Below are 26,424 nucleotides of genomic sequence, written 5' to 3'. Positions count from 1 at the left end.
CACCTGGCTGGCTCAGTCTGTGCAGCACAAGACCTTAAGGCTGTGAGCTCAAGACCCACATTGGATATAAACATTACTTAAATTTTTTTCTTTAGGGATGCCTGGATGGCTCAGTTGGTTAAGCAGCTGTCTTCGGTTCAGATCATGATCCCAGCGTCGTGAGAATGAGTCCCGCATTGGGCTCTTGCTCGGCAGGGAGCCTGCTTCTCCCTCTGACTCTGCCTGCCACTCTATCTGCCTGTGCTCACTCTCTCTCTGACAAGTAAATAAAATCTTAAAAAAAATTTTTTTCTTTAATCTTTAAAAAAAATAGTAGCCAAGAAAAGTTGTCTTCTCATCTAAATTCCCTGTCACCAGCCCGAAATATTATTTTATGATGAACTTCATAAAGTTAGCTATGTGCAAGAATGAATGCATCCATACTTAAAATGTTAAACATATTATATAAAAATCAATACTGGAGATGTCTGGGTGGCTCAGTCAGTTAAGACGTTGCCTTCAGCTCAGGTCATGATCCCATAGTCCTGGGATCGAGTCCCATATCAGGCTCCTTACTCAGTGGGGAGCCTGCTTCTCTCTCTGCCTCTGCCTGCCACTTTGCCTGCTTGTGCTCTCTCTCTCTGACAAATAAATAAATACAATCTTTTTGAAAAATAAAAAATTTTAAAAAATAAAAATCAACATTGCAATCCATTTTTTTCAAAAGTACTGACTGTCACCTCCATAACTAAAAGTGCCAAAGGACAGCAACCAACTTACTACATAAATTTAAATCATCTATTGTTTGGGGGGAATACTTGTTGTCCCTGAGCAATTTAAAGTTCAGCAGCTATAATATACAGAGGCTTGAAACTTCAGATCCTTGAGGGAAAATGTCCCAATGATCCAATTATACCAAACTTTTAGAAAATGAGACAGAGTGAGCCACAGTTCTCCCAAAATAATTTCAAGAACTCATAAAAAACAAAGTCTTCTATTCCCACACACAACGGACTATTACTCAGCCATCAAAAAATGAAAAAAAGAAATCATTGCCATTTGCAGTGACGTGGATGGAACTAGAGGGTATTATGTTAAGCAAAATAAGTCAGAGAAAGGCCATCATCCTATGATCTCATTCATATGTGGAATTTAAGAAACAAAACGGAGGATCATAGGCGAAGAGAGGAAGAAAATAAAACAAGACACAACCAGAGAGGGAGACAAACCATAAGAGACTCTTAATCATAGGAAACAAACCGAGGGTTGCTGGAGGGGAGGCAGGTAGAGGGACAGGGTAACAGGCTGATGGACATTAAAGAGGGCATCTGATGTAATGAGCATTGGGTATTATATAAGATGATGAATCACAGACCTCTACCTCTGAAACCAATAATATATTGTATGTTAATTAATTGAATTTAAATTTTAAAAATATATTTTTAATTTTTTGTTCTTGAATGATTACACAGTAGAATATTTAACAGTCTACAGAGAAAAGATATCCCTAGAATTCTAAGATACACATTTTTTCATTTGTGGAACTACTCCCCAGTTTTCAGTTTATGAGAAGAAAGTTTACTCTTAAACCACTTGTCCTAAACAACTGATCAGAAATTTTATTCAATACACATATTGAGGAGGGCCTTAAAGCAATGAGCCCTCAGTAGCAATGGACAGATCTAGCACCCAGATCTTAGTTTCTTTCTTTTTTTTTTTTTTTTAACAGAAATCACAAGTAGGCAGAGAGGCAGGCAGAGAGAGAGAAGGGGAAGCAGGCTCCCTGCTGAGCAGAGAGCCAGATGTGGGGCTCAATCCCAGGACCCTGAGATCATGACCTGAGCCGAAGGTAGAGGCTTAACCCACTGAGCCACCCAGGGGTCCCCAGATCTTAGTTTCTAAACACAATTCTCACCTAAAAAGAAATTAAGGGCCTACTTAATCAGAGGGAGCCATTTTGTTGTTTATGCAGTAAACTTAGATTGACCCTGCCCCTCTCAGAGGAGCAAAGCCCAGATACAAGGGCAGGTCAGGGCAGGTAGAGACATCCAATCAGTAGGGCACGCATATATCTGCTAGGGTGAATTGTAATTCAATTGGCCACCTGTCTGTGACCTAACATGCCTGAGCAATTTTCTCTGTGTTTGCAATCTCATTGACCACCTGTGTATAACCCGGCTAAACTATCTCTATAAAAGTTAGTCTGTGAGGCTGGGAGGGGTCGCCTCTTTGCAAGAGATGGCCCTGACTGGTCAGCTTGATTCTCGATGCTTGGTGCGAAATAAAGCTTTGCTTGATCTTCGCTTTGTATCAGTCTTGTTCCTTTGATTACACACCCTAACAGAAATGTAGTTCCCCTTTTCACAGTTGGAGCAGGAAAAGGACAAGACTGATCTAGAGCAGCTTACTGCACTAGAATATCAAGAAGTATGCAAAGAATGACAGGACTATTTCAAAAGGCCACAGGAACCACTTGATGAGGCTCCCATTGGCCACATCTGTAACAGAATATTTTGAGCATCAAATTAATTAATGGTTAAAATAGATTATAATCCAGAGAATAAAATCAGAATGCATGAGCTCTTTCTGAAAGAAAGTAAAGAAAATTCTTCCTTACGGGAGGATGCCAAAAAATAAATATAAACGAATGATGTCATTAGAAAATCATTACAGGTTGTTACAGTAATAGATTAGAACAGGTAAAATGTTATAGTAGGTAAATGTAGGCATCGTAATTGTCATAAGTAAAAGCTGGGTGAGAAAACAGGGTATTTACATGGTGTCAAAGTACGGCACTGAAAACTACTTATTAATTTCAAAAACAAGGTAATAATAGTTCTCCAGCGGGGCGGCATGGAGGATACCCAGCTTAACACCCCCAAAAGCGAGACCTATGGACTCCGCGTGCTTTCTAATACCATGGACATAATACCATTTCTATGATATTTCCATCAAAAATACAAAACCTGAAACCAATCATGAGGGAAAACCAGACAAAATTAAATTAAGGGATACTCTGAAAATAACCGGCCTATACTTATCAAAACCGTCAAGATCAGGAAACAAAGGAAAAGACTCAGAAATGGGTCCAGGAGATTAGGTAAACAGGACAACTAAATGCAATGCATGACCCAGCACTCAGAATTAGACCAGGAAAAAGGGGGGGGGGGGTTCTAAAGGACGTCACTGGGGCAATAGAAGAAATTTGGATGTGGGTTGTTAATTAGATAACAGATTGCAGGAGAACGAACCCTCCCACTCTTCCCAACTCCATAGTGCATCTACGTAGGAGAGCGTCCTTGTTCTAAAATACTTCAGCAGTGAGTGTTACAGGGCAAAACGTCCCCAACTTATTACCGTCAAAGAGTCCACGCGCTCCGGAGGGGCAGGCCCTGCACGTGGCCCTTCAGCTCCTGGAGCCAAGTCCGGGGCGGCGGCGGCAGGCAGGGGTCTCGCACCTCGACGGTCCCCGCAGGCGGAGGAGACGGGGAGCAGCGGGGCGGGCTGGCGGGCGGCGGGGGTGCGCAGCCCGGGTGTCCCGGCCTGTCCCGCGGCCTCACCCCGGCCTGCGGCGCCACCCCCGAGGCTGCAGAAGCCCCGTGCGGGGCGCAGGGGACCACAGGGCGGCACGCGGGGGCGCGGCGGGAACCGAGGTGGCCGCACGCCCCACCCGACCTTCAGGGTGAAGTGCATCCACCCCCAGCCCTGCCCGAGCTCCCAGTGCAGAGGAGCCGGCTCAGGGCAGAGTGTGCGCGAACCAGGGCTGAAGGCACAGTAGCGGGCCTCGCAGCCTCCGGGCCAAAGCTGGGACCACCCGCTTACCCCCCAGGCCACCCGTTGGCTCCGTCACGACCTCCCCGAGCAGCTGGTACCGAGGGCCACGCCGCCGCGCGCGGGAACCCGCTGACCTACCACCGGGCGCTGAGCGCTTGAGCAGGTGTAACCAATGGCTTCTGGAACACTCCCGCGGACGCCGGCAAGACCCGGACGCCACGTGGGGGGCGCACGGACGCGGAGCCGGTGGGTGTGCGGCCGGCACAGCCTGAGGAGTGAGGGGCTGGAGGCGTTCGGCAAAGGCTCCGGCCTCCGTCCGCGCGGGGTCAGCCTGGATGGGGCCCTCGCGCGCATCATTTAGGAGCAGGTCGGGAAGCTGTGTGAGGAGACAGACCAGCCCCAACATCCCTCTCCTCACGATCCCAGTGCACTTGGTGGCCTGGGTCGACTCCTGAGGCCATCGTGTCTCGTGGGGCCTTGTGTCCTCTTACTCTGCACGATACCACCAGGGTGTCCGTGTGTCCCACGGAAGTGGGGCGGGGGGTCTCTGGCCTGTGAATGTGTGCACATGTGTGAATGTGGGCACACTGTCCACAAGCCGACTCGTGAGTCATGTTGCTTGTGTCTCGGTGGTGGATATCATGTGACCCTGCGCCTCACTGCCTGGGGTGCTCCTGTCCTGTCTCCGTGACCCAGTCCCAGCCTGTGCTTTTTGCCCTGAGCAGCAGGGGCCCTTGCCCGGTGGTCGGGTGGCACTTGCCACCCTCAGGACCACCTTCCCGGGTGAGTCAGAATAAACCGGATCCTGTGGGGGCGGGGGGGGGGTTAGTTGTGCATGGACAGCGGGTACCTTTGTTACCCCATTCTTTTTGCGAGGTGTGCAGTTCCTCTTTCCTGTGTCCTTAGAACAGTTCACACACTCTGGATCACCAAGGGTGAATGGTTACACCAGATAAAGAACCACCAGGAGGACTTGGTCATACCACATGAATAAGCAGATTTTTTCCTCCTTAGAAAAGAAGTAACAGAATAATGCAAGAATTAACAACAGAGCTAATTAAGTTGTAGAATGACATTTTGGGGATAATGGGCTAGAGTGGCCCATTCATGATAAGCTTAAACTAGTTAAACCTGCTACCCCAATGGGGTTGACTGTAAAGCACAGGAAACAACATAGAGTTAATGACTTCACAGCTTTAATAGGATTCATCTTGAAACTCCACTCTCCTAAATGTCAGTGCTCACAGTAAATCTATCACCAGGCAACAGTGCAACAATAATTTCGCCAGAAGGTTGACAATGAGATACGAAGTAGAAATAATAGGCATTGATATTGGAGAAAAGGAGATAACATTATCACTTGAAAACTGTGATTTTATATCTAAAAAGAAGAGATCCAATTAAAACTGTCCGCCAGCAATAGTTTAGTAAACTAATAACATAAATAAATTTTAACAAATCAGTAATTTTCTTATAGCCAGGTGTAAGATAAAGTGACTAGAAAAAGATGCCATTATCAATTATATTAAAATTGTGAGAAATCTTACAATGACTCTGACAAAAACAGGGAACTTACATGAAAGGAACAACAAAATTTTAGTAATAGTAGTGACAAAACCAGTAAACTAAATGAATCCTGATGCAAAATCTAGAGTCCACTTGTGTTTTGATCAATAAACAAAAATAATTCTTTTCTGAAGGGCACCTGGATGCCTCAGCCAGTTAAGCATCTGACTCTTGATTTTGGCTCAGGTCATGATCTCAGGGTCATGAGATCAAGCCCTGTGCTGGGCTCAGCACTGGGTGTGGAGCCTGCTTAAGAGTGTCTCTCTGTCTCTCTCTCTCACTCAAAAATAATTAATAATAATAATGATAATAATTTTTTCTGTAAGATACAAAATTACTATATTAAAGAGATACCTTCAAAATTGAAGCAAATTTCTATAAAAGACAATAGAGATGAAAGATGCTTACAGAATCATTTCTCACAAAACCAAACAAAAGAACTTAAAGGAAAAACTGCTATTTAATAGCAAAACTGACTCTAGCCACTTCGCTGTTCCAAAGAGTGGCATAATTATCTCATTTCCTGGTTGCGTGGTTCTTTTATTTAAAAAACACACACACACATACCAAGAAAAAAAAAAAAACCCACCTCTGAGGGCTGTTTCCTTGTGAAAGCAGGGTCCAGGCTCAGGTAAATGGGAAAAGATTATCATAAAGGACACTAAATTATTCTATTTAAAAATTGGGGCGCCTGGGTGGCTCAGTGGGTTAAGCCGCTGCCTTCGGCTCAGGTCATGATCTCAGGGTCCTGGGATCGAGTACCGCATCGGGCTCTCTGCTCAGCAGGGAGCCTGCTTCCCTCTCTCTCTCTCTGCCTGCCTCTCCATCTACTTGTGATTTCTCTCTGTCAAATAAATAAATAAATAAAATCTTTAAAAAAATAAAATAAAATAAAATAAAAATAAAAATAAATTTATAGGATTTAAAGTTCAATCGTGGCTTCTTCAGAAAGGTTAGGAACACTGGAAGAGAGGAGACTAGAGAGAGAATTACAAAGAGAGCCTAGAAATCTTGAGAACTAAAAGGAATCCAGAGAAACTAGCCAGTGAGAAATATTTTGTAACCGGGAAGGCTAAGATCTATTCAAATTCTGGTATGTCATAATGAATTTTAGATTGTTGGCTAGTCTTAGCTATTCTCTACTCCCTCTACTTCTTCCAGAATTTCAGCTGAAGTCCTATAAACACAGCAGTCTTGGGGTACCTTGGGGTAGCTTCAGGTAATGGAGGAATAAGAGAACTACCAGAATGGAGAACTTGTGGGTGGATCACTAGCCAACTACGAAGCTAACTTAGCAGATCATTGAGTGGTCACATACAATAAAGTATTGAGACTTCACAGAATTAGTTCAGGAAATCACTAAAAATGAAAACAGCACTCACAAAAACTCTTGAATGAGGAGAATCTGATTTCCAGAGTTGCCACATAATATTACTTAAATGTTTAGTCTTCAACAAAAAGTGATGACACATGCAAAGGAACAGGAAAGCATGGCCTGTGTTTAATAATGACAGAAGGATCGACCCATCTAGAAGATATAACAAGTGTAAATACATAAAGAGGCACTTAAAGAGCAGAGCCCCAGCTCTGCCGGGATGGCTCCATCAGTTGAGCGTCCGACTCTTGATTTTGGCTTGGGTCGTGATCTTAGAGTCCTGGGATTGAGCCCTCTAAGCCCTATGTGGGCTCATCCCTCTCCCTCTCCTCTGCTCATTCTCTCTCTCTTTCTCCCTGTCTCTCTTCTCTCTCTCAAATAAATAAATCTTTAAAAAAACAATCCCTAGGGCACCTGGGTGGCTCAGTGGGTTAAGCCGCTGCCTTCGGCTCAGGTCATGATCTCAGGGTCCTGGGATCGAGTCCCGCATCGGGTTCTCTGCTCCGCGGGGAGCCTGCTTCCTCCTCTCTCTCTCTCTGCCTGCCTCTCTGCCTACTTGTGATCTCTCTGTGTCAAATGAATAAATAAAATCTTTAAAAAAAAAAAATAAAAAAAAAAAAAAAACAATCCCTAAAAGAAACAGAAACTGGCAGAACTAGAGGGAGAAGCAGACGATTCAACAATAGTTGAAGACATTAACATACACAGCTCTCAATAATTCATAGAACAACTGGACAACCTCTCAAGAAGGAGAAAGGACTGGAAGAGCGCTGTAAAACAAATAGCCTGAACACCATTTCTAGAGCACCCCACCCAACAACATGCACGTGCATGTCCTTCTCAAGTGCATGTAGAACACTGCCTGCTGATTTTGTGCCATGGTGCAGCATGCATTCTAGTGTGTTTGGCTCCCTTCCCTCCACAGTGTGCGTGCAAGATCCAAGCTAGTGTGTGTGGCTCCAGCTGGCCCATCTGTATTGGTATGTTATAGTCGATTTTATGATCAGAACACTATTTATCCGCTGTTCTATTGTGAGATATTTGAACTGTCTCCACTCTTGGGCTATTTCAAGTAATGCGGTATAACCCTGCATGTGTATATATTTGGGTACATGTGTACACACTTCTGATGGGTCTATACTTAGGAGCGAAAACACTGGCAGAACATGATTAAGTCACCTTCAGTAGCTAGTGCCGAATGATTTTCCAACATGGTAAGTCAGTGTCAGTGGTCCTATTGCTGAATAACAAAGTAATCAAACCTTAGTGCCTTTAAACAGTAGGCATTTTCTTTTATCTCATGGATGTCTGGACCAGGAATTCAGACTTTGGAAGGGTGATGCTTGTGACAGGCTGTGTCCTCCCCTAACCATGATTTCCCTTTCCACTCTTTTGTTATCCACAGTCACCTGAGGTCCCGGAGCAGATCTTCCTCCTAATGGAGCATCAGAAGGTCAACAGTAGCCTAACACTAAATACATTTAATTAAAAATCAATGATATTTCATTATTTTATTAATAATTATGTCATTGCTATTATTCCCAGAATAGTAGCCATTAAAATATTAACAGATACTGGACGCCTGGGTGGTTCAGTCGGTTAAGCACCCAACTCTTGATTTGGGCTCAGGTCATGATCTCAGAATTGGGCCCATGCTGGGCATGGAGCCAGCTTAAGATTCTCTCTCTCCTTCTGCCCCTCCCACTCCCTCTCTACACATTTTTTTTTTAAATGAATAATTTTTTAAAATTAGCAGATACTGTCTTTGGATAGTTGCATATAGGTGATCTTTCTTTTCACCTTTAAAAAGTTTTGTTGTATGTGCAAAAAGCATTTATTACCTGTGTAATCCAAAACAAACTTATAAAAACCTTCTGATTTATCTAAAACATAACTTATTTTTTATCTTTATTTTTGAGAGCGGTGTTAGATTCATAGCAAAGTTGAGCAGAAAGTACAGAGATTTGCTGTATTTCCTCTACCCCCAAACACAACTTCCCCCACTATCAGCATTTGTCAGACACTTGTTATAATCAATGCATCTAAACTGATGCATCATTATCACCCAAAGTCCAGAGTTTACGTGAGGATTTACTGCGATGTCACACACCATCGTTGTAGTATCATACAGAATAGTTTCCCCACCTAATATTCTCGGACCTGTTCACCCTTCCCTCCCTACTCCTCCCTGGTGACTACTGATCTTTTTACTGTCTGCATAGTTTTGCCTTTTCCAGAATATCATGTGATTGGAATCAGAGTATGTAGCCCTTTCAGATGTTTCTCATGCATTTAAGTTCCCTCCGTGTCTCTTCTGAGCTTGACAGCTCATTTCTTTTTAGTACTGGATAATATTCCATTGTCTGGATGTTCCAGTTAATGTATCCATTCAGCCTCCTGAAGGATATCTTGGTTGCTTCCAAGTCTTGGAACCTATGGATAAAGCTGCCAAAAACATCCATGGGCAGGTTTTTGGGTGGACATAACTTTTCAATCATGAGGGTAAATACCAAAGAGTATGACCGCTGGGTCATATGGGATGAGTATATTTAGTTTAATGTAATTTATAAACTGCCCAGAAACCTGACCTTCCTACATAATGTAACAACTATAAACTCTAGACAAACTACCAAAACCAATTCTCTTAAGGCTCCCCGGAGTCAACAAAAGTAGATTTTGGAAGAGAGCTAAAATATGGACTGGATCAATACACGGTGAGCTTCCTGGATTTAGGAATTCTGTCTAAAGTGAAACAGCCAAAATGGGACCAAGAAGAGCTGAGGTTTTCATTGAAAACCACTTCTTTTCGGCCTGAGAGAGGCAGAGCCAGAGACAGAGGGGGAAGGGAAAATTTGAAAAAGAAAAAAGGCAGAGGGGGCAGCTCCATATTCTATGGCTAAATCTGCCCAAGTCTCTGGCACCTCTGAAAAGACACATGTTGCAGAGTTGATTGCACACAGCTTTGCTAAGGGGGGGAAAAAGAATTGAACGGACATAAGAACTGCCACCCACAAAGAAAGATTATTTGCAGTTTGAGTCTCAGCCTGTTAATTGCGCACTAAAAGCAAAGCACCTCATTGGAGGAATGTATTTAATGGAGTCCAGATTCTCTACAACATAACATCCACAATGTCCAGGTTATAATCCCAGAACACTGGACATATAAAGAACTAGGAAAAAGTGGGGCAGTGGGAATAGGGGGACAATCAACAGAGGCCAAACCCAAAATGACCCAGATGTGTCACTATCAAACAAGAACTTAAAAGCAGTTATTATACGTATGCTTTGTGAACTTTAAAATTAAGTTCATAATGAATGAAAAGGTTGGAAATATTAGGAAAAGGATATAAAAAAAACCAAATGGAAATTTTAAAACTTTTTTTTTTTTTAAGATTTTATTTCTCTGAGAGAGAGAGCAAGAGTAGAGGGAGAAGCAGACTTCCTGCTAAGCAGAGAGCCCGATGTGGGACTCGATCCCAGGATCCTGGGATCATGACCTGAGCCAAAGGCAGATGCTTACTGACTGAGCCACCCAGGCACCCAGAAATTTTAAAACTTGGAACAGTATCTGAAATAAAAATTCACAGGATGGTCTTTAATATCATAATGGACATAGCAAACAAAGTCAGTGAACTTAAATACGGATCTTTTCTTAAATGCCTCCGAAATCTGTAGTACAGTATCAAATGATTTTTTTAAAGATTTTATTGTTTTTTTTTAATTAGATTTTTTTTTTTTTAATTTGACAGAGATCACAGGTAGGCAGAGAGGCAGGCAGAGAGAGAGGAAGGAAAGCAGGCTCCTTGCTGAGCAGATGCGGGGCTCGATCCCAGTACTCTGGGATCATGACCCGAGCCGAAAGCAGAGGCTTTAACCCACTGAGCCTCCCAGGCGCCCCTAAGATTTTATTGTTTTTGAGAGAGGCAGAGATGGAGCACAAGTGGGGAGGAGGGGCAGAGGGAGATGGAGAGAGAGAATCCTCAAGCAGACTCCCCACTGAGCAACTGAGCAAGGAGCCACACAGGACAGGGCAGGGTGGGGGGGGCAGTGTTGATTCCAGGACCCATGAGATCATGACCTGAGCTGAAATCAAGAGGCAGACACTCAACTGACTGAGCCACCACCCAGGCACCCCTAGAGCAGTATCAAATGAATTAACATAGCTTTAACTGGAGTCCCATAAAGAGAAAAGGGAGCAAATAGCACAGAAAAAAACAAACAAACAAAACTTTTGGGTAAATAATGGCCCCAAATATCCCAAATTTGGTGAAGCATAAAAATTTAGAAATTCAAAAATCTAAGCAAACCTCCAACAGGATAAATATCCCCCCAAAAAGTACACCCTGGCATATCATAAAGTGCTGAAATCCAAAAATAAAGAAAATCATGGAAGCAGCCAGAAAAAAAAAAAAAGACATCCAGGGAAACAACAGTTTAAAAGACCCATTATCACACTGGAAATGTTGGAGGTTAAAAACAGTGGAAATCTTCATAGTATTGAGATAAAACAAATACTCAAAAAAAAATTAGATTTTGTATTTGAAGACAGGTCTGGAATCAAAAGTAGCATGACAGAATTATGTATCTAACTGCTAATACCCAATACCCTTTTCAGGAACAACCACACAAAAATTAGGTATCCTTCAACCATTACGTTTTCTCCCTGTCCTTTTTATTTTATTTTATTTGTTTAGTAGCACAGAGGGAGAGTGAGAGGGAGAAGCAGACTCCTGGATGAGCAGGGAGCCCTACATGGGGCTCGATTCCAGGACCCTGAGATCATGAACCCAGCCAAAGGCAGACCCTTAACCAACTGAGCTGAGCCATCCAGGTGCCCCTGTCCTTTGTATTTTAGAGGCAACTTCATGAATGGTCCTTAAATGTAAAAGCAATGTGTCATTTCTTAAGACAAAGAAAAACTTAAATTTTTAAACAGGCATGGTTGGAAAAGCTGAATGTTTCCCATTTTTGGTAGCATTATGATCTTCCACTTCAAAAAAAGAACGGAACAATTGTTAATCCAATCCAACGAACTGGAACCTGAATTTAGGGTAAAAGGAAGCAGAAGGGAGCCACGTGGGCTTTTTGGCTGTGACTGGAGACAAAGCAATGGGGACTCTCCAGTCTCTTTTCCACAGTGTCAAGTCCTGTGGGGCAGCTTTCAGTACCGGCTGAGTTTTGTGCCCACAGCCATGTCTGTCGGTCTCAGGCAAAAGCAGAACTGCCTGTTCTGTATGTTCATCTGGGATTACTTTTCTCAAAAATATACATGAATGAATGAATGAATGAATGATCTTTCACCAGTGACTTCTCTCCAAGAATCTGACTGCCATTTTCCATGTGTTCTGCCTTTGTTCCTGCTTTGCTCTGGGACTTCCAGTTAATTCAACAATGTCCACTTTCGAAAGGGAGCTCAAGATATGGCAGGCAATAGGGCCTTTTCCGGTTCTTAAGGGTGTTGCCAGGCAATTCCCCAGAAGTTGAACTGTTTTCCTAGGGAATCAGTAAAAATCAAGGCGCTCCTTCAAAAGAACTGACCATGCAGCTTTTATTCACCACTTAGGGCATGGGTAGGATTTTCCTTTCCAATAGGATGATCACAGGCTTAACTAGCTCCACACATATTGCAAAGGATTCTATGAAGACTGTGCATATAAAATACAAAAATCTGTTACATATACATCCATTTAACAGCAGTTTGTACATTACAAGGAGTTCGTGTCAAAGTAACTCCCTATACTTAACAAGCAGCATGACTAGATTGTGGCAGCAGCAGGCAGAAATGTCCCCCTCCCCGCCGAAGGGCAGGTGGTGTTTGTACAGGGCAGGCGCCACTGGAGCACAGATCCACAAGGTCACATCTATCTTCTTTCTTCCGTTACCACGTACACGAGCGAAAGCTGGAAGGGGAGAGCACTGCTTTGGCAGCCGTCAGTCTTCCTGGCAGGTAAACCGTCACAGGCAGTTGTGAATGGGACACTAACATTCTAGAGAAACTGCTGCTCTTTCTCACCAAAAACACCACCTTATACTACTTCCACTGTTCTGATTTCCAGCTGCCAAACTTCAGGTCCCTCCTTGTCACATACCAATACACTTGTGAGCTCTATCCAGTGCGCTCATTTCAAGAATAAGGGGTTCAGTAATTAGGCTCTCTAAATCAGATGCCTGTATGACAAGTAGCACCGAAGAGTTCCAGGGAAAAAATAATAAAAATCAGTAGCAGAGGGCTTTGGAGAATGAGGGCCAGAGACACAAACATGCGTGGGTCCTCTTGTCACCTGTCCACCAGTGTCAACATCCCATAGTGACAAACTCTCAGTTACCAACCCTTTTAACAAGTAAGTGCCCACCCAACATGAGCTGCAGCGGGACACCGGGATTTCACATCACCAGTTGTGCCAGTGACTTGGCTGGTCCAGGGGAAGGCATTAAGAGAGTAAAAAGGAATTGTGCTTACAGAAAACGACAATGAATGAACTGAACAGCACTGCACACAAAGGTTCAAGTGTCAGCACCTCTCAGCACCATGGGAAATTCCCAGTAGTAAATAACAAAGAGTTTAAAAAGCATAAAACTTGATGAGGTGAAACACTCCGTATGGGCCGAGAGCCCAATTCTTGCCCTCAGATCCTCTTACTTTCTGAAAACAGCCAACCTGCATGGTGTTCTTGCCTCAGAGGCGTATCCCAGGGTCTGTAAATCGAAGTCAGAGGGCTCTCAGCAGAGAGGGAAATACTGATCTGGAAAACACCAAATTCTATGAGGCCACACGCTTTCAGAAAAATAGCCAAAGTTCATTTCCCCCAAGCACAAGCCATTCTGAGGTGAAGTCCGCAAGAAGCTCCTTACAATTCACAATGCTACTAAAACCCACAATTATATTTACCACCATCTAAGAGGATGTTTCGATAACCAAGCACCTAGATTTTCATTCAAAAACCCCCTTTCCAAATCAGAAGCAACCCCAGAACATAGTACATCCAGCCAAGTCCACATAGTATCTATGGCAGTGCAAGCGCATTGCAACCTTTACTTATGAGTCAGGAGAAGAATTTGGTGGGTCTGAAGAGCATTTAAAATGGTGGTGGGGAGGGGGGAATCAAAGTGTATTACACATAGTTACGAGTATATATTATCATCACTTCTCAGCCTTTTGACTAAGATCAAATGAAGAGTGTTATTTCACAAAACATTTATTTCAGTTTTGTATTCGTTCACACACACACACACACACACACACACACTCTTCTGGGTCAAGATGTAAGCAGCTGAAGAACCATGAGAGACTGTGGACTCTGAAAAACAATCTGAGGGTTTTGGAGGGGACGGGGGTGGGGGGTTGAATGAGCCTGGTAGTAGGCATTATGGAGGGCACGGATTACATGGAGCACGGGGTGTGGTGCATAAACGATGGATTCTGGAACACTAAAAAGAAATTTAAAAAATAAAAAAAAGAAAAAGATGTAAAAAGTTATTTTTCTTATGGTCACAGTCAATATTATGGTGTATGGAGACCACCAGAAATAATAACCATGGAGTTTCCACGCTAGTTCTAACATTAGTAAGGGCTCAGTATTGGCCGTACAACCAATTTAGTGCTTGGAATCCAAGGTGAACTAGCATTCAGTTGACTGCAAATACTTGCGTTAGACTAGGTGTTCCCCCCCGACCCCTACACCCTGAGGCAGGGGTATAAGCAGTACAAAAAAAAGAAAGGAACCCTAGCTGCAGCTGTTTGAGTGATATCACATTATTTCCAAATGGCTAATTAAGATGTTTGCCCTCCTATTTCCTAGTCATACTGTTAGCCTAAAAATGGGTGGAAAATTTTGTCCTCTTCACAGTTTCGAGATTACAAACAGTCTAAACCAAAGCGGTTATGATTTTGTTGTTGATTTGGCTTTTGCAAAATATGCAACCACAGATACAAACAGAGCAGGCTTATCCTAATGTACTCTCATCTGCGATGGACTTATCACATGGAGACCGAAGTCTCTCTCTCAACCTGTGAAGATGCTAAACAATCAGTCTCTAAAAGCTGATCATCTCAACAAATGACAGTGTTCAAGGTCATGGTACTTAGATACCGGGGGGGAGTGGCCTGTTGAACACCTCCTCCCAAGAGCATCTCGGGCAGGCTAGGGGCAGCACCAGGCAGGGCAGTTAATACCTGGGTCCCAGCCCAGGCCAGGCTGCAGGGCAGAAGCTATGCCATCTCCTACCTCCTTCTTCAGGCATAAAGCAAGGGGGTTAAACTAAGTCAGTTACAGAGTCCCTTCCGGAAATAACTGTGTTTACTTTGGATGCAGTTCTAAGACCTTCATCCAGCTTGCTCTGCAGCTCTGCCTCCTGCTGTAATAAAAGCTTTAATTCTTTTCTTAACTATTTCCATTCATTTCACCAACAACTACCTCTCAAACATTCAAGGTCCCATTAAGCTCACTTGGCCCAGACATTGTTAAAGATCAAATAAAATAAAGCTAATAAGGAACAAAATTTAAGGCATTTTTTTTTTTTATTTCAGCCAAGGAATGATGCATGCTACAGATTAATCTTTACTTTTGCCCACTTGGTTTTTCAAAGAATACCACCATTTCAACCCCCAATGAACATGGCACTTGTTTCTTTCTTCCCCTTCTAATTTATTCCAGATTTTCAAGTGTTTTCTTCAGTAATGATGCCTTCTCCTGCAGCTCAGGTCTGCTGTCTGTCTCCATAGTAGCTAAAGACTCAATTAGGAGCATTCTGCACTCAGATGTCAAACTTTCCCACTGTTTAGATTCTGAATGGAAAAAGAAGAAAAACAGAATCCTTATAGAACAAACAAGCAAAAAACCTAAAACTAGTCTTTCTGATTTTCTTCTAAATCGCCTAGCCCCCAAATAAATATAAAGCAACCCCCGATAACAGTTCAGGATAGAATAGGTTCAGTAGTTGTCTCAATGCAGGTCAGGGAGTTTCATCCTCTGCCCCCAGTATTGCTGGGACAAAGAGAATCTAGGGATGCTGAAGCCCAATGGGAGGGAGGAGGTATCAGGGCAAAGGACACAGTAACAAAAAAGCCATTTAACACACAAAAAAACCTCTTTATAAAATATGCTCAGTAAGAAAACCTCTAATAAATTTCATAATTGCCAAGTCAGTCCGAAAAGATTTTATTACTCCTTTCTTTAAAGCACCAGAGATCTATACCCATACTGAAAATTCTAGAAACCCAGAAAGTATACCAGGTCCTAAATCCTGTTTATGAGGTTCTGCCACTTTCTAGTGATAAGGTTTTAAGCAAGTTGCTTTGCTGGTTACCCTCCTTTTCCTCCTCTAGAATACATTCGTACGTATCATGGAACCTTAAGAGGGGTGCTTTATTGCTAAACAGAGAGAGAGAGAGAGAAGTAGAAATAGCAAATATACGAGACTCTACAGAAAACAGTTGCATCTTCTCCATTCTTAATCTATAGGCTTAGAATAATTAAAAAAGAAGAGAGAGAGAAAAAGTAGCCTCTGTTTGAAATACCTCACTGGAGAAAAAGACAGCAGTTTACTTTTATCATTAGAAGAAATCTGCTTCTTGATAAAAGATATGGGGGGGGGGAGGAAACCCAGGGGAAAAAAAATAAGACTAAGCAAACACTGTCAAATTTGATGGGTTGGGTGATAAGTGTTAAAATGTTTTCCCAACCCCACTCTTTAATTGTGTCACTCTGTTTCTTGACATGGGTACCGGGAACCCCATTCTGCTCCTGTCAGACATGGACTTGGAAGTCCCCCAGATTACATCAGGAGTCATGGTGGAGACAAAACTTTTTTACTTCAACATAACTGTAGCTTCAAAATACATTAAAAGTATGTAAAAATGAAAGAGTACCAAATTTAAACACTGAATAAAACTTAAAGGTTTTAGCTTTATAGAGCTCACTCACATGTTCATGTACTAATTTATATTTTAGAGTATACACTTACTAAAAACAAAAACATGAAAAAATTTCTAAAATATATGCCATAAAGTATCCTGGCTTCCCGGTCCTCCTCTAGTCAGAAGAATCAAGAAGTCACCTTCAAAATGTGATTATATATTTATATATAGATAGATAGATAGATAGATAGATGGATATAGATATAGATATCTATCTATATCCATCTATCTATATATATGTAATGGAATACTACGCAGCCATCAAAAAAAAAGAAATCTTGCCATCTGCAAAGACATGGACAGAACTAGGGGGTATTATGCTAAGCGAAAGAAGTCAATTAGAGAAAGACAATTATCATATGATCTCTCCGATATGAGGAAGTTGAGAGGCAACATGGGCAGTTGGGGGGTAGGAAAGGAATAAATAAAACAAGAGGGGATCGGGGAGGGAGACAAACCATAAGAGACTCAGTATCAGGAAACAAACTGAGGATTGCAGGGGAGGGTGGCTGGGTGACTGACACTGAGGAGGGTACCTGCTATGGTGAGTGCTGTGATGTGTGTAAGCCTGATGGTTCACAGACCTGTACCCCTGGGGCAAATAACACATTATATGTTAATTAAAAAAAAAAAAAAGAACTCACCTTCAAGTTTTTTAAGCAGTAATTCTATCACAGATAAAGCTTCTGTTCTCACAGATGAATAGGTCTTATTTTCTAAGAAGAAAATCAGATATTCACATTATTTGCTTTATACGCCTTACAAACAGAAGCTCCAAGGTTAAGTTAGTATTACTGGAAGAAAGAAATTCAGAAATTACAAATTCAGGGAAAGATACACCTGTTCTTAAGCTTCACTCTGCTAATTAGCATCATATACTTGAAATGTGTGACCTGTCCCTAGTCTTTACTTGAAAAACTGTCAGCCCAATACACCAATCACCACAATACAAATGGCAATATTGAAAGGACCATTTTAGAGGAAAGAAATCGAAGGACACTATCTCAAACACAGAGTTGTCATCACATGAGACCTCAGAAAGGTCTTAGGTTTGCAGGACTTCCTCATTTTATCAGGGAACAGTACACAACCCCGAGGGCTGAGGGCAATCAGGGACAGCTGGCTGCGATCCTGCAAAGACCAGAGGCTTAGTGGCCGGTTTTTTATTCGAAGGCTGCTACCTCCAAGAGCTGCAACTGGAATAGGCTTCTGTGGTGTCTATTCTAGCACAGGGTGAGACTGTCTTCGGAAAAAATTAATACACAGCCAAACCTGAGGTAAGGAAAGCACGGGGTGAGCTTATAACATCCTTTTATGCTACCAGGTACAGAGGTGCTTAGAAGGATGACAGTGACCTGCCAGTAAGACATAGGAATCAGCTTAAAGGAGCTTCCACTGGCCAAATCTGGAACAATTAGAGCAAAAAAAAAGTAATTAAGGAAAATAATTAATTACAAACCAGTGGAGGAGGGGAGAAAATCCACGCATCAGTACTATTAAGAGATAAATGAAGAGGCAGGCAGAGGTGGGATCTCGTTTACAAGAGGGTGCCAACTGCCAGACGGTAGACAGCAAGAAAGCACCAGAGCTAGAAAAATCATGTTCGCGAAAACTGGTTCAGGGAAGAACCACGGACGCACACGGAGTCTAAAGGTGTTCTCAAGAAGAGCAGTGTGTCCGCACAGTCTCGGGCATCTTCTCTCTGACTGCTGGCTAGACCGTGCGGAAGGGGAGCAGGGCCAAGCAGGGCAGATGAACACGCTGTGCCTCCGGAAGTGAGAGGGCACAGCCTCACTTTCAGAGTATCCCAACCGGGAACTCAGAACCTGGATCTAATCATGAGGAGACATCAAACAAACCCCAAATAAGAAACATTCTAGTTTTTAAAAGGCGGGAGGTGGTGGGGTGGAGACTTTTGTTCAAAACTGTCAATGTCACGTGAGAAAAAGGAAGGCTGAGGAAGTATCCTAGACTCAAGGAAACTAAAAAGACACAGCTAAATTCAGTAAATAATCCTGGATTCCTGACTGAAGGGGAGGGGGGAACACTGTCGAATCGACTGAACCTAAAATAAGAATGCTATAAATCGACTAAGGCCACTGCGCCGGCGTCCTACGCCCAACGACCGGTCACTGTACTGAGCCGGCACAGAGCAGGCGCACTGAAGAGCTCAGGAGCCAAAGCGCATGACGTCAGCAACATGCTGTCAGATGGTTCCAGAAAAGCGGACATACAGAGAAGTACAAATGATGAAGTAACTGGGACAGAACAGTAACAGCTGACTTTGGGTAAAGGATATACAGGCATTACATGTACTATAACTGCAGCTTTTCTGTAAGTTTGAAATTATTTCCAAATAAGAGTCTAAACAAAACAACCTGTCACAAACATCTTCCCAACGTCCTGAATTACAGTTCCAGAATAATACAGCACAGCATGCGGCCACGGGTCAGGTACACGAAGGAGTTCAGCAGCTGCTCCACAAATCTAGCTCCGAGCACCAGGGAGGGAACATCTGAAGCTTCACTCCCCGAGCTTTAAATTCGGACTCATCACCGCCAGCTCACTACACTCACCTAAAGAATATGTGATTGATTTACAAGTTTCAAGGAGAATTTCAGGCAAAGCCTCAGGATCTGCATGTTCTTCTTCCAAAAGCATTAATCTGCACAAATCAGAAAGCGAGATACAAATTGCTAGTTATGAAGAAACATTCTAGAACCGTTCTGCCACAAGTAATTTCTACCTGCATATATCACTTTAAAATGTCACTGCAGCTTTTCAGTTTTAAGATAAAAGAATTCCACTGATTTGCTATAAAACACTAAGGGGGCGGGGGAGACAAAACAAAGAACTGAACTACGAAACGAAATTACCCCTGAAAAAAGGCATTCATGGACTGTAGGACTCCAAGCTGCACTTTCCACGTGCTCAGTTTTAGCCGTTCACACATCAGCTTGCACAGCTCCTGACGGTAACAACCTGGGGAGAGCAGGGCAGAGAGTGTGCAGGGACAAGAGACAGAGCGAATGAGGGACACAGAGACATTAGAGCAGAGAAGAATAGAAGGACAGAGAAAGCAGTAGGAGAGAGGAAAAAAATAAAATAACAAATGGCTTTCATTAAAGCCATGAAATGTCAAAAAAACTTCAGCAGGACTTAGTGCCCAATTCCCAAATCTCCCTGGCCAGGAACACCCACCCACACCACCACCCGCCCCGAAGGGTCCTATGTAACTGTTAACTCTCCTAGGAACAAACACAGAATCTTAACCACATCACCTTTTCCTGTAAGATACCCTGAGTGACAGCCAGAGAAAGCAGAACTCTGGAGGCAGGGAACTCAACTCGGGACACAAGCTTCTGTACCTGGTTGGCTCTTTAAGAGACAACATCTTATTCCAAACATGTTATGCCAACTGCCCTTGTGATAATTACATAATTAGTATTATGCTAACTGATGTGAAAGGAGTATAAAACTCAACGAAGTAGTTATTTTTTAAATGCTGTAAAATTTAGTATGGTTCATAAATGATGCATGGGGGTAAAAATCTAGAATAATGTTGCACTTGATTTGTTTCATAAGAAACCGTAAGTTCTTTTTCCACTACAAAGAAACAGAAACCAAAAATTGCAGATGTGCCTAAGAAGCCAGTGTGGAACAGTTCCGTTCTCAAAGGCCTTGGCGCTCCCCTCAATAACTAGCAAATGAATGTACATTCCTATGCTTTCTACGAAAATGAACTGCTTTGTTTTGAGATGTGTGTCACCTTTTTTATAGAATTCCCTACTTCAATTTTCCACCTATCAAGCAAAAGTTAGGAGTCCTAACAGTGTCAATAACATGGTCTCCTGCCACAGTCCTCAACGTAATGCCAAGAAATAAGGCCACTTAACAAATCTCTGTCTTTTGGAAAATCCTTCCAACACACAGCAAGTACGCTTACGTTGGGTCTCCACATTTCGGGGCCAGGCTTTGCCCAGGCTCTCGAAGGCTCCCAGCAGACACTCCAGCTGCAGCTCCTTCTCCTTCTCATTCTCATCTTCATTTTTGCTTGTCCGAACGCCGGAGCTTTCAGGCGAGTGCTAGGGTACATCGAAGCAAAGGAAAGCAAAACTTATTTTCCATCAAAGTTACAGGGGTACTGCAAAACAATCAGGGTACCAGAGGAGATGTCAGCGAAGAATTAATTGCTAAATTCTCTACAACGGGTCTTCCTATTTGTAAAAAGAATGTGTTGCAGAAATACTACACCTAATAAATTTGGAAAATCCTTTAAAGGACTCTGTTAGGAAAGGTGAAAAAAATCCTGTATATGTAGGATTTTAAACATAAAATTAAAAAGCTTGCATTGGAATCATGGGATTAAAGATGCAAGAACTCAGTAATCATCTCAATCCAAACTCCGTCTTAGTAAGAAAGGGAAACATGCCGAGAAGTGACTCATCCAGCTAGCTCGTGATACAGTCCATTGAAAACCCAAGTCTCCCAAATCCATGTACTATCATTATGTAACAGAAATTATTTAAACAGCCTTGCTATACAAAGAAACCTGCAGATTAGCAGCAACACAAGACATAAAAATGCTATTTAAAATATTTCGTGTTTCACACACACAAAAAATAAATGATAAGCCCTAACTTTTTTTTTCTCTGAACCGCTGCCCAACCTTTACAAACGAGTACTTCATTTTCCAAATGAAACCGAAGTCTTCTTGACCAAAGTCCCTCAGTATATGGCGGAGACAAGTAACAGTGGTCCACTGAGCTCCCTGTGCTCGCTCTCAGAGTTGAGTGAAGACTGGGGTGGCTTTTGCACACACTTAAAAGGCAGAGCGTATCACACTAGGTCACCACTAGGTCAGAGACTGTCCATTCACCCCAGCACTTGCTCCTGGAAGTCACTGTCCCCACAGCCTTGAGTTTCCCAAAGTGCAGGTTGAAACCCCTGCAACAAACCCGTCTTTCTGCTTTGCTTAAAAAGAACGACCCTCTTCCCTCCTCCCATGGAAGCAAAGAGACGCCCAGAGGACTGCCTTCCTTGGCTTCCCGTGCAGCAGAGCTGCGGCTAGCTGCCCAAGGACTGGCCGATGAAACAGAAGTGCACGTGCCAGGCAGCAATGTCCGAGAGCTGTCCTTGAGAGAGAACAGACGTGCCGAATCCAACCCTTCATCCTTTCTTCATCTTCTACACCATTACCCGCCCAGAAGGCGGTGACACCATGCACCACGATGACAGTGGCCACACTCCAAGGAAGGCAGAGCTGGAAGCTGGTGAAGAGTCAACTATTGAGCCAAAACCTCAACTATTCCGTGACAGACAAAACTCTACCTTGTTCAAGGCCGTGATACTTTGGGATTTCCTGCTATTCGCAGTCACACTAATCCTAATAAAATAAGTGAAGAGGATGCCAGGAAAATCTTCCTTCCTTTTCTTTCTTTTTACATTTTAGTTTTTAAGTCTAAACTAGACCTGAGGGATACAGGCGATCTTACCTTCTTGATGAGAGGTATGACAATATCAGAAAACTCCTGGAATCTGTCTTCTTTGGTGGCCTTCAAGACATCCGCCGCACAGCTAATTGCTACGATCTTGTATTTCAGATTCTCTTTGCAACACTCCTTCAGAACAGCCTGGAGAATCTCATTTGTGCTGGGTTGATTGGGCACAGGCTTTTCCAGCTCTGCACTACAGGAGCCACAAAAAAGCATCAGACAGTTAGTAAAGACTTCAGCTTTGGGGTTCAGTTTAAGAAACAGCATCTTCACCGAAAGAACATTTACCTGCAAGCTGTCACCACACAGGCAATGGCTTTCAACAGCTCTTCCTAAAGGGTTGAAAGATGAGGGAACAGTGTTAAGCACACAGGTGTCATTCACCTTCTACGTACTATGTTACCTCAGGAATACTTAATAACTATGATGACCAAAATGAACCAGAGTCATCTTCTCTTCAATGCACTTGACTATTTAACAAGCACACCATAGGTTTTTACTCCAAAGCATAAGAGAAGATAACTGTCTTTATCTCCATTTCATAAAGCCTGGAGACCTGACTTGCCCAAGGTCAACAGGCGACGTGTCAGTCACGGGATTCTGATTCCCAGTCCAACACTTCTTCTCCAGTACAGTGCTGGCCACTGCTGACTGTGACAACATCAAGGAGACTGGGATGTGCTGCCACAGTCTCATCTTCCCCACTGAGTGTTCAGTGTAAGTATCCGGTATCACCCCTGTGTACAACGTGACTAGTTCACAGGCCTCAGGGATGGGCACACTCAGACCCAAGTTTAGACACAGCTTGCCTTGCTACTCAATTTCACGTGTGTCCAATCCTGATCTGTTCATGAGGCCAACGGGGATAAAATGGTGACCAAGTGATTTAAGACCTCTCTTGGAAAGCTGAACATGATAAATAAAAATCAGCCCCAGCACTACTGTATTCAAAAACACGTGGGTTATACTTTGACGGAATAGCATACTTAATCAGGCAAAGTATACCCAAAGCTGCCCATTGACTAGGAAATCCAGTTCACAAAAACAATCTATCTGACATCCCCCAAAACCAGATTCTAATTTTGATAGAAAATGAAAGATGAAGTCATAATCCTTTAAGGATACCTTAAATTTAACTGGGCATGAATGGTTCCTTTACCTTTCCTGCCCATGTTCTTCCAGCTAGGCCTTGCAGTAATGCGGTCAGTATCATTCCCAGATATGGAGGTACTAGGGAGCTGGTTTGTTTTGCAATGGATGCCATGGCAATTGCACCCTGGGCTTTCATTTTCCATGACTGAGACTGCAAAGCCTTCTGGGTAATGGTAATCAACTCCTGCAGGTATAACCGAATGCCACCAAAGGAACCTAGGTTATGAAAAGCAAAATTAAAGCAACTTTTAAGTGACAAAAAGGATTAACTGGTTTTTTTTAAATCTGAAAAAAAGTCAATGACCATCAGTCTAAAAGCAGTAATTCTCAACGGCTAGATCCCACCACTCTCTAAAAGAAACAGAGAGTCGTGTTGTGATGTATCTTTACAACAGTAGGACTTTATGAACTTGAATATGCCCACAGGAGAGTGTCATGCAAGTGATCGTCATCCATGTACACATGTGAAGGTGAAGTACAGAATTAAGGAGCACCACTCTAAAATAATACTCTACGCCAACAGAAAATCACCAGTCACTCGCAAATCAAATCGGTACAGCTCTACGTCACTTGAGCAGAAGTCCTGTTCTCTCACATGGACAGCACTGAGGAAGGAGAGGGACGAGCTTAGCGTCCACCTTAAGAAGGCAGCGATTTGCACAGGCTTAAAACCAGACAGGACACACACCATTAAGGTCCTGGGGAAGTAACTACAGGTTAGAAGTGAAAGTTTAGAAATGAGTTTAGAAATGAAAATGAGGAGTCAGAACTCCAGCTGTAGTTCTTAAGAAACAGGATGAACTCACAGGCACTGATTACTAACCAGGTACGTTTTCCTGCCACACCTCCGTCCATAAATCACACTCTTCTTTCTCGGAGTTCTCCTCCTCAGCGATCTCATGCATGCCCAGAAATGCCAAAGGCAGCACTTCTCTGGCATGGTTCTTCAGCACATCGGGGCTGTAGCGTCCAATAGCATGGACGGTCAACGCACAAGAGGTCTTGTAGATGGGTTCTGAAGACGAGCACAAACACACTCATCTTTCTACTTCCTGTTGTTAGGGTAACTGACATAGATCCTTGCTCAGCTGGTACCACAGCCAAACAAATGAGTAACATCAATCAGATGTTCCCAGCAAAGCACATGATCTCACAGATGGCAAGACCTGATTTGTGTTGTTTTACTAGACTGTTAACATCTAAATTAAAAAGGACAGAGGGGCGCACCTGGGTGGCTCAGTCAGTTAACAGTCCGACTCTTGATTTCAGCTCAGGTCATGATCTCAGGGTGGTGAGAGAGAGCCCCACCCCTCCTCTGGCTCCCAGCCCAGCTGGGAGTCTGCTTCTCCCCCCTTCCTCTGTCCCCTGACTCACAAGCGCACTTTCTCTCGCTCTCTCTAAAACAAGTAACTCCTCAGTAAATAAAATAAAATAAAAATAAAAATACAAGAGAAGGAAAAAAGGTACCTTCTTTCTCCATGTACCAGCCATTAAGCTTCTGCAGGAGTTTCTCAGTGCTGCTATCCCGTGAGGTCTGAAAAAGAAAACCACCCCCATTTATTTCCTTATAACTATCAAAGTATAAATAAGTAAATAAGAGCTTCAACTCACCCGAACTAAATGGCCCATGGCAAAAGCACAAGATTTCTGAATTACACTGTTCCGATCTGTCAGGCCACTAAGCAAAGCACTCATGAGTTTACCTGTCAGAAACAGTGAAGAAAAATCTGATACTTGGTTGGCCAAATGTTCTGCTCTGTTCCCAGGACCAAAAGAAACTTAACCCTGTGATGAGGATTTGATTTATTCCCTACTAGTTTAGAACTCTTGTATGTTACGTGTGTACCATCCACTTGCTTCCTTTTGCCCGATACAAAATTAAACGTTAATCTGCCTCTAGAATATTGTGGGCAAGTTGCAAAAATGAGAGAGCTAGATACATAAAGTTCATTAGCGCCATCAAGGAGCCAATCCAAGAAGAGAAAACTGCTGACGTAAAATTAGGTATAAACGGTAAACAAACCCTACAAAATGGGAGATACTCTCACCTCCTTATAACCAGTAAGAATTAATCTAATACTTATAAAACAGTGAACACTCGCTAAACTTGCTAAACTTGATCCTAGCTGCACCTCTTGCAAACAGAGAAACAAAGGCAGAAGGGGGAGTTTAAAGGGAGAAAAACCATATAGAAGATCACAAGCCTGTCTGAATGCTATTTAACTTTTTTTAAAAACCTTGTCACACAAGACACGGCCATACCAACGTATGAGCACACACGGTTTTGACGAACTCACCTGAGTAAGGTGTTAGGTCCTGGGGACACTGAGTAGTTAATGACACAATGACACTGGCACAGCCTCCCTACAGGGTTACAAAGGCAAAGGTCTAAATGTGATGGTCACAACGTTCTGTCTCTCAAACCCTGTCTCTTAGGTGTCAGTGATTTAAAGATGAGAAATAGATGAAGCCTAACAGGGCCTGCACGACTCAATCTGGAAACTGGAAGGGCCTCATTTTAAATTAGCAAGGCGAAGATTTTTCTTCCAGCAGGAGGACGTGTGCTCTCACATACACTACGAGGAAGAAAGAAAACTAATACAATCTTTTGGGAGGGTCACACAGGACAACTTGGCCATCCTTGTTCTAACAGCTCCAGTTCTAAAAATTTAACCAAAGGAAACAGCCTCAGATGTGTCCAAAGACATTCATCACAGTGCTCTGTTTAATATCAGAACAGCTGGAAACAAATCCAATGTTCCCTGATGGACTGAAATAAATGATGCTACAGCCACGTGAGAGAGTACCTACCCCTCTGGCCACGAAAAAGAGGCCGCTGTAGCAGACACGTGCACAGAAAAGACACTAGAGGAAAACACTGCGGACTATTAACAGCGATTACCTCTGAGTGCTAAGCTTCAGGAGATCTTTAACCTTCTCCTGATCTAAAATGCTAAGATGTTAAAACACAAGCAGTATAAACTCTGTCAAGAGAAAAACTGAGTTGGTCTTTCAAGTGCGGGGACAGAGTCTGATCCTTGAAAGATCTTGGACAGGAAGACAATTTTCTAGCCAAATACCTGCTGGCCCCCGTGAAAATGCCCATCAGCACCTCAAACTACCGTCCTGCCCTGATACCAAACAAGCATTTCCACTAATGACTGATC

At 43.0% G+C, this 26,424-nt stretch overlaps 1 protein-coding gene across 6 annotated transcripts in view; it reads right to left on the bottom strand.

Annotated features, from left to right (window-relative positions):
- Window positions 1–15,193: 15,193 nt before the first annotated feature.
- The window catches only part of ECPAS (Ecm29 proteasome adaptor and scaffold), a 96,786-nt gene continuing 85,555 nt past the window's right edge, over window positions 15,194–26,424 (bottom strand). For 5 of the 6 annotated variants that reach the window (XM_032306342.1, XM_032306345.1, XM_032306341.1 and 2 more), the window contains 12 exons: window positions 25,555–25,621; window positions 24,869–24,960; window positions 24,725–24,791; window positions 24,081–24,272; window positions 23,265–23,473; window positions 22,394–22,437; window positions 22,106–22,298; window positions 20,557–20,695; window positions 19,487–19,592; window positions 19,187–19,275; window positions 17,255–17,326; window positions 15,340–15,479 (listed from right to left, as the gene is read on the bottom strand). In XM_032306342.1, the coding sequence (XP_032162233.1) occupies window positions 15,340–15,479; window positions 17,255–17,326; window positions 19,187–19,275; window positions 19,487–19,592; window positions 20,557–20,695; window positions 22,106–22,298; window positions 22,394–22,437; window positions 23,265–23,473; window positions 24,081–24,272; window positions 24,725–24,791; window positions 24,869–24,960; window positions 25,555–25,621 (1,410 nt within the window). Of the gene's footprint in view, window positions 15,480–17,254; window positions 17,327–19,186; window positions 19,276–19,486; window positions 19,593–20,556; window positions 20,696–22,105; window positions 22,299–22,393; window positions 22,438–23,264; window positions 23,474–24,080; window positions 24,273–24,724; window positions 24,792–24,868; window positions 24,961–25,554; window positions 25,622–26,424 lie in introns of all 6 variants that reach the window. The other variant, XM_032306340.1, reaches the window with a different exon arrangement.

The sequence above is a fragment of the Mustela erminea genome, chromosome 12, assembly GCF_009829155.1.
Source record: "Mustela erminea isolate mMusErm1 chromosome 12, mMusErm1.Pri, whole genome shotgun sequence".
NCBI lineage: Eukaryota > Metazoa > Chordata > Mammalia > Carnivora > Mustelidae > Mustela > Mustela erminea.
This window is presented reverse-complemented; position numbering and strand designations above follow the sequence as displayed.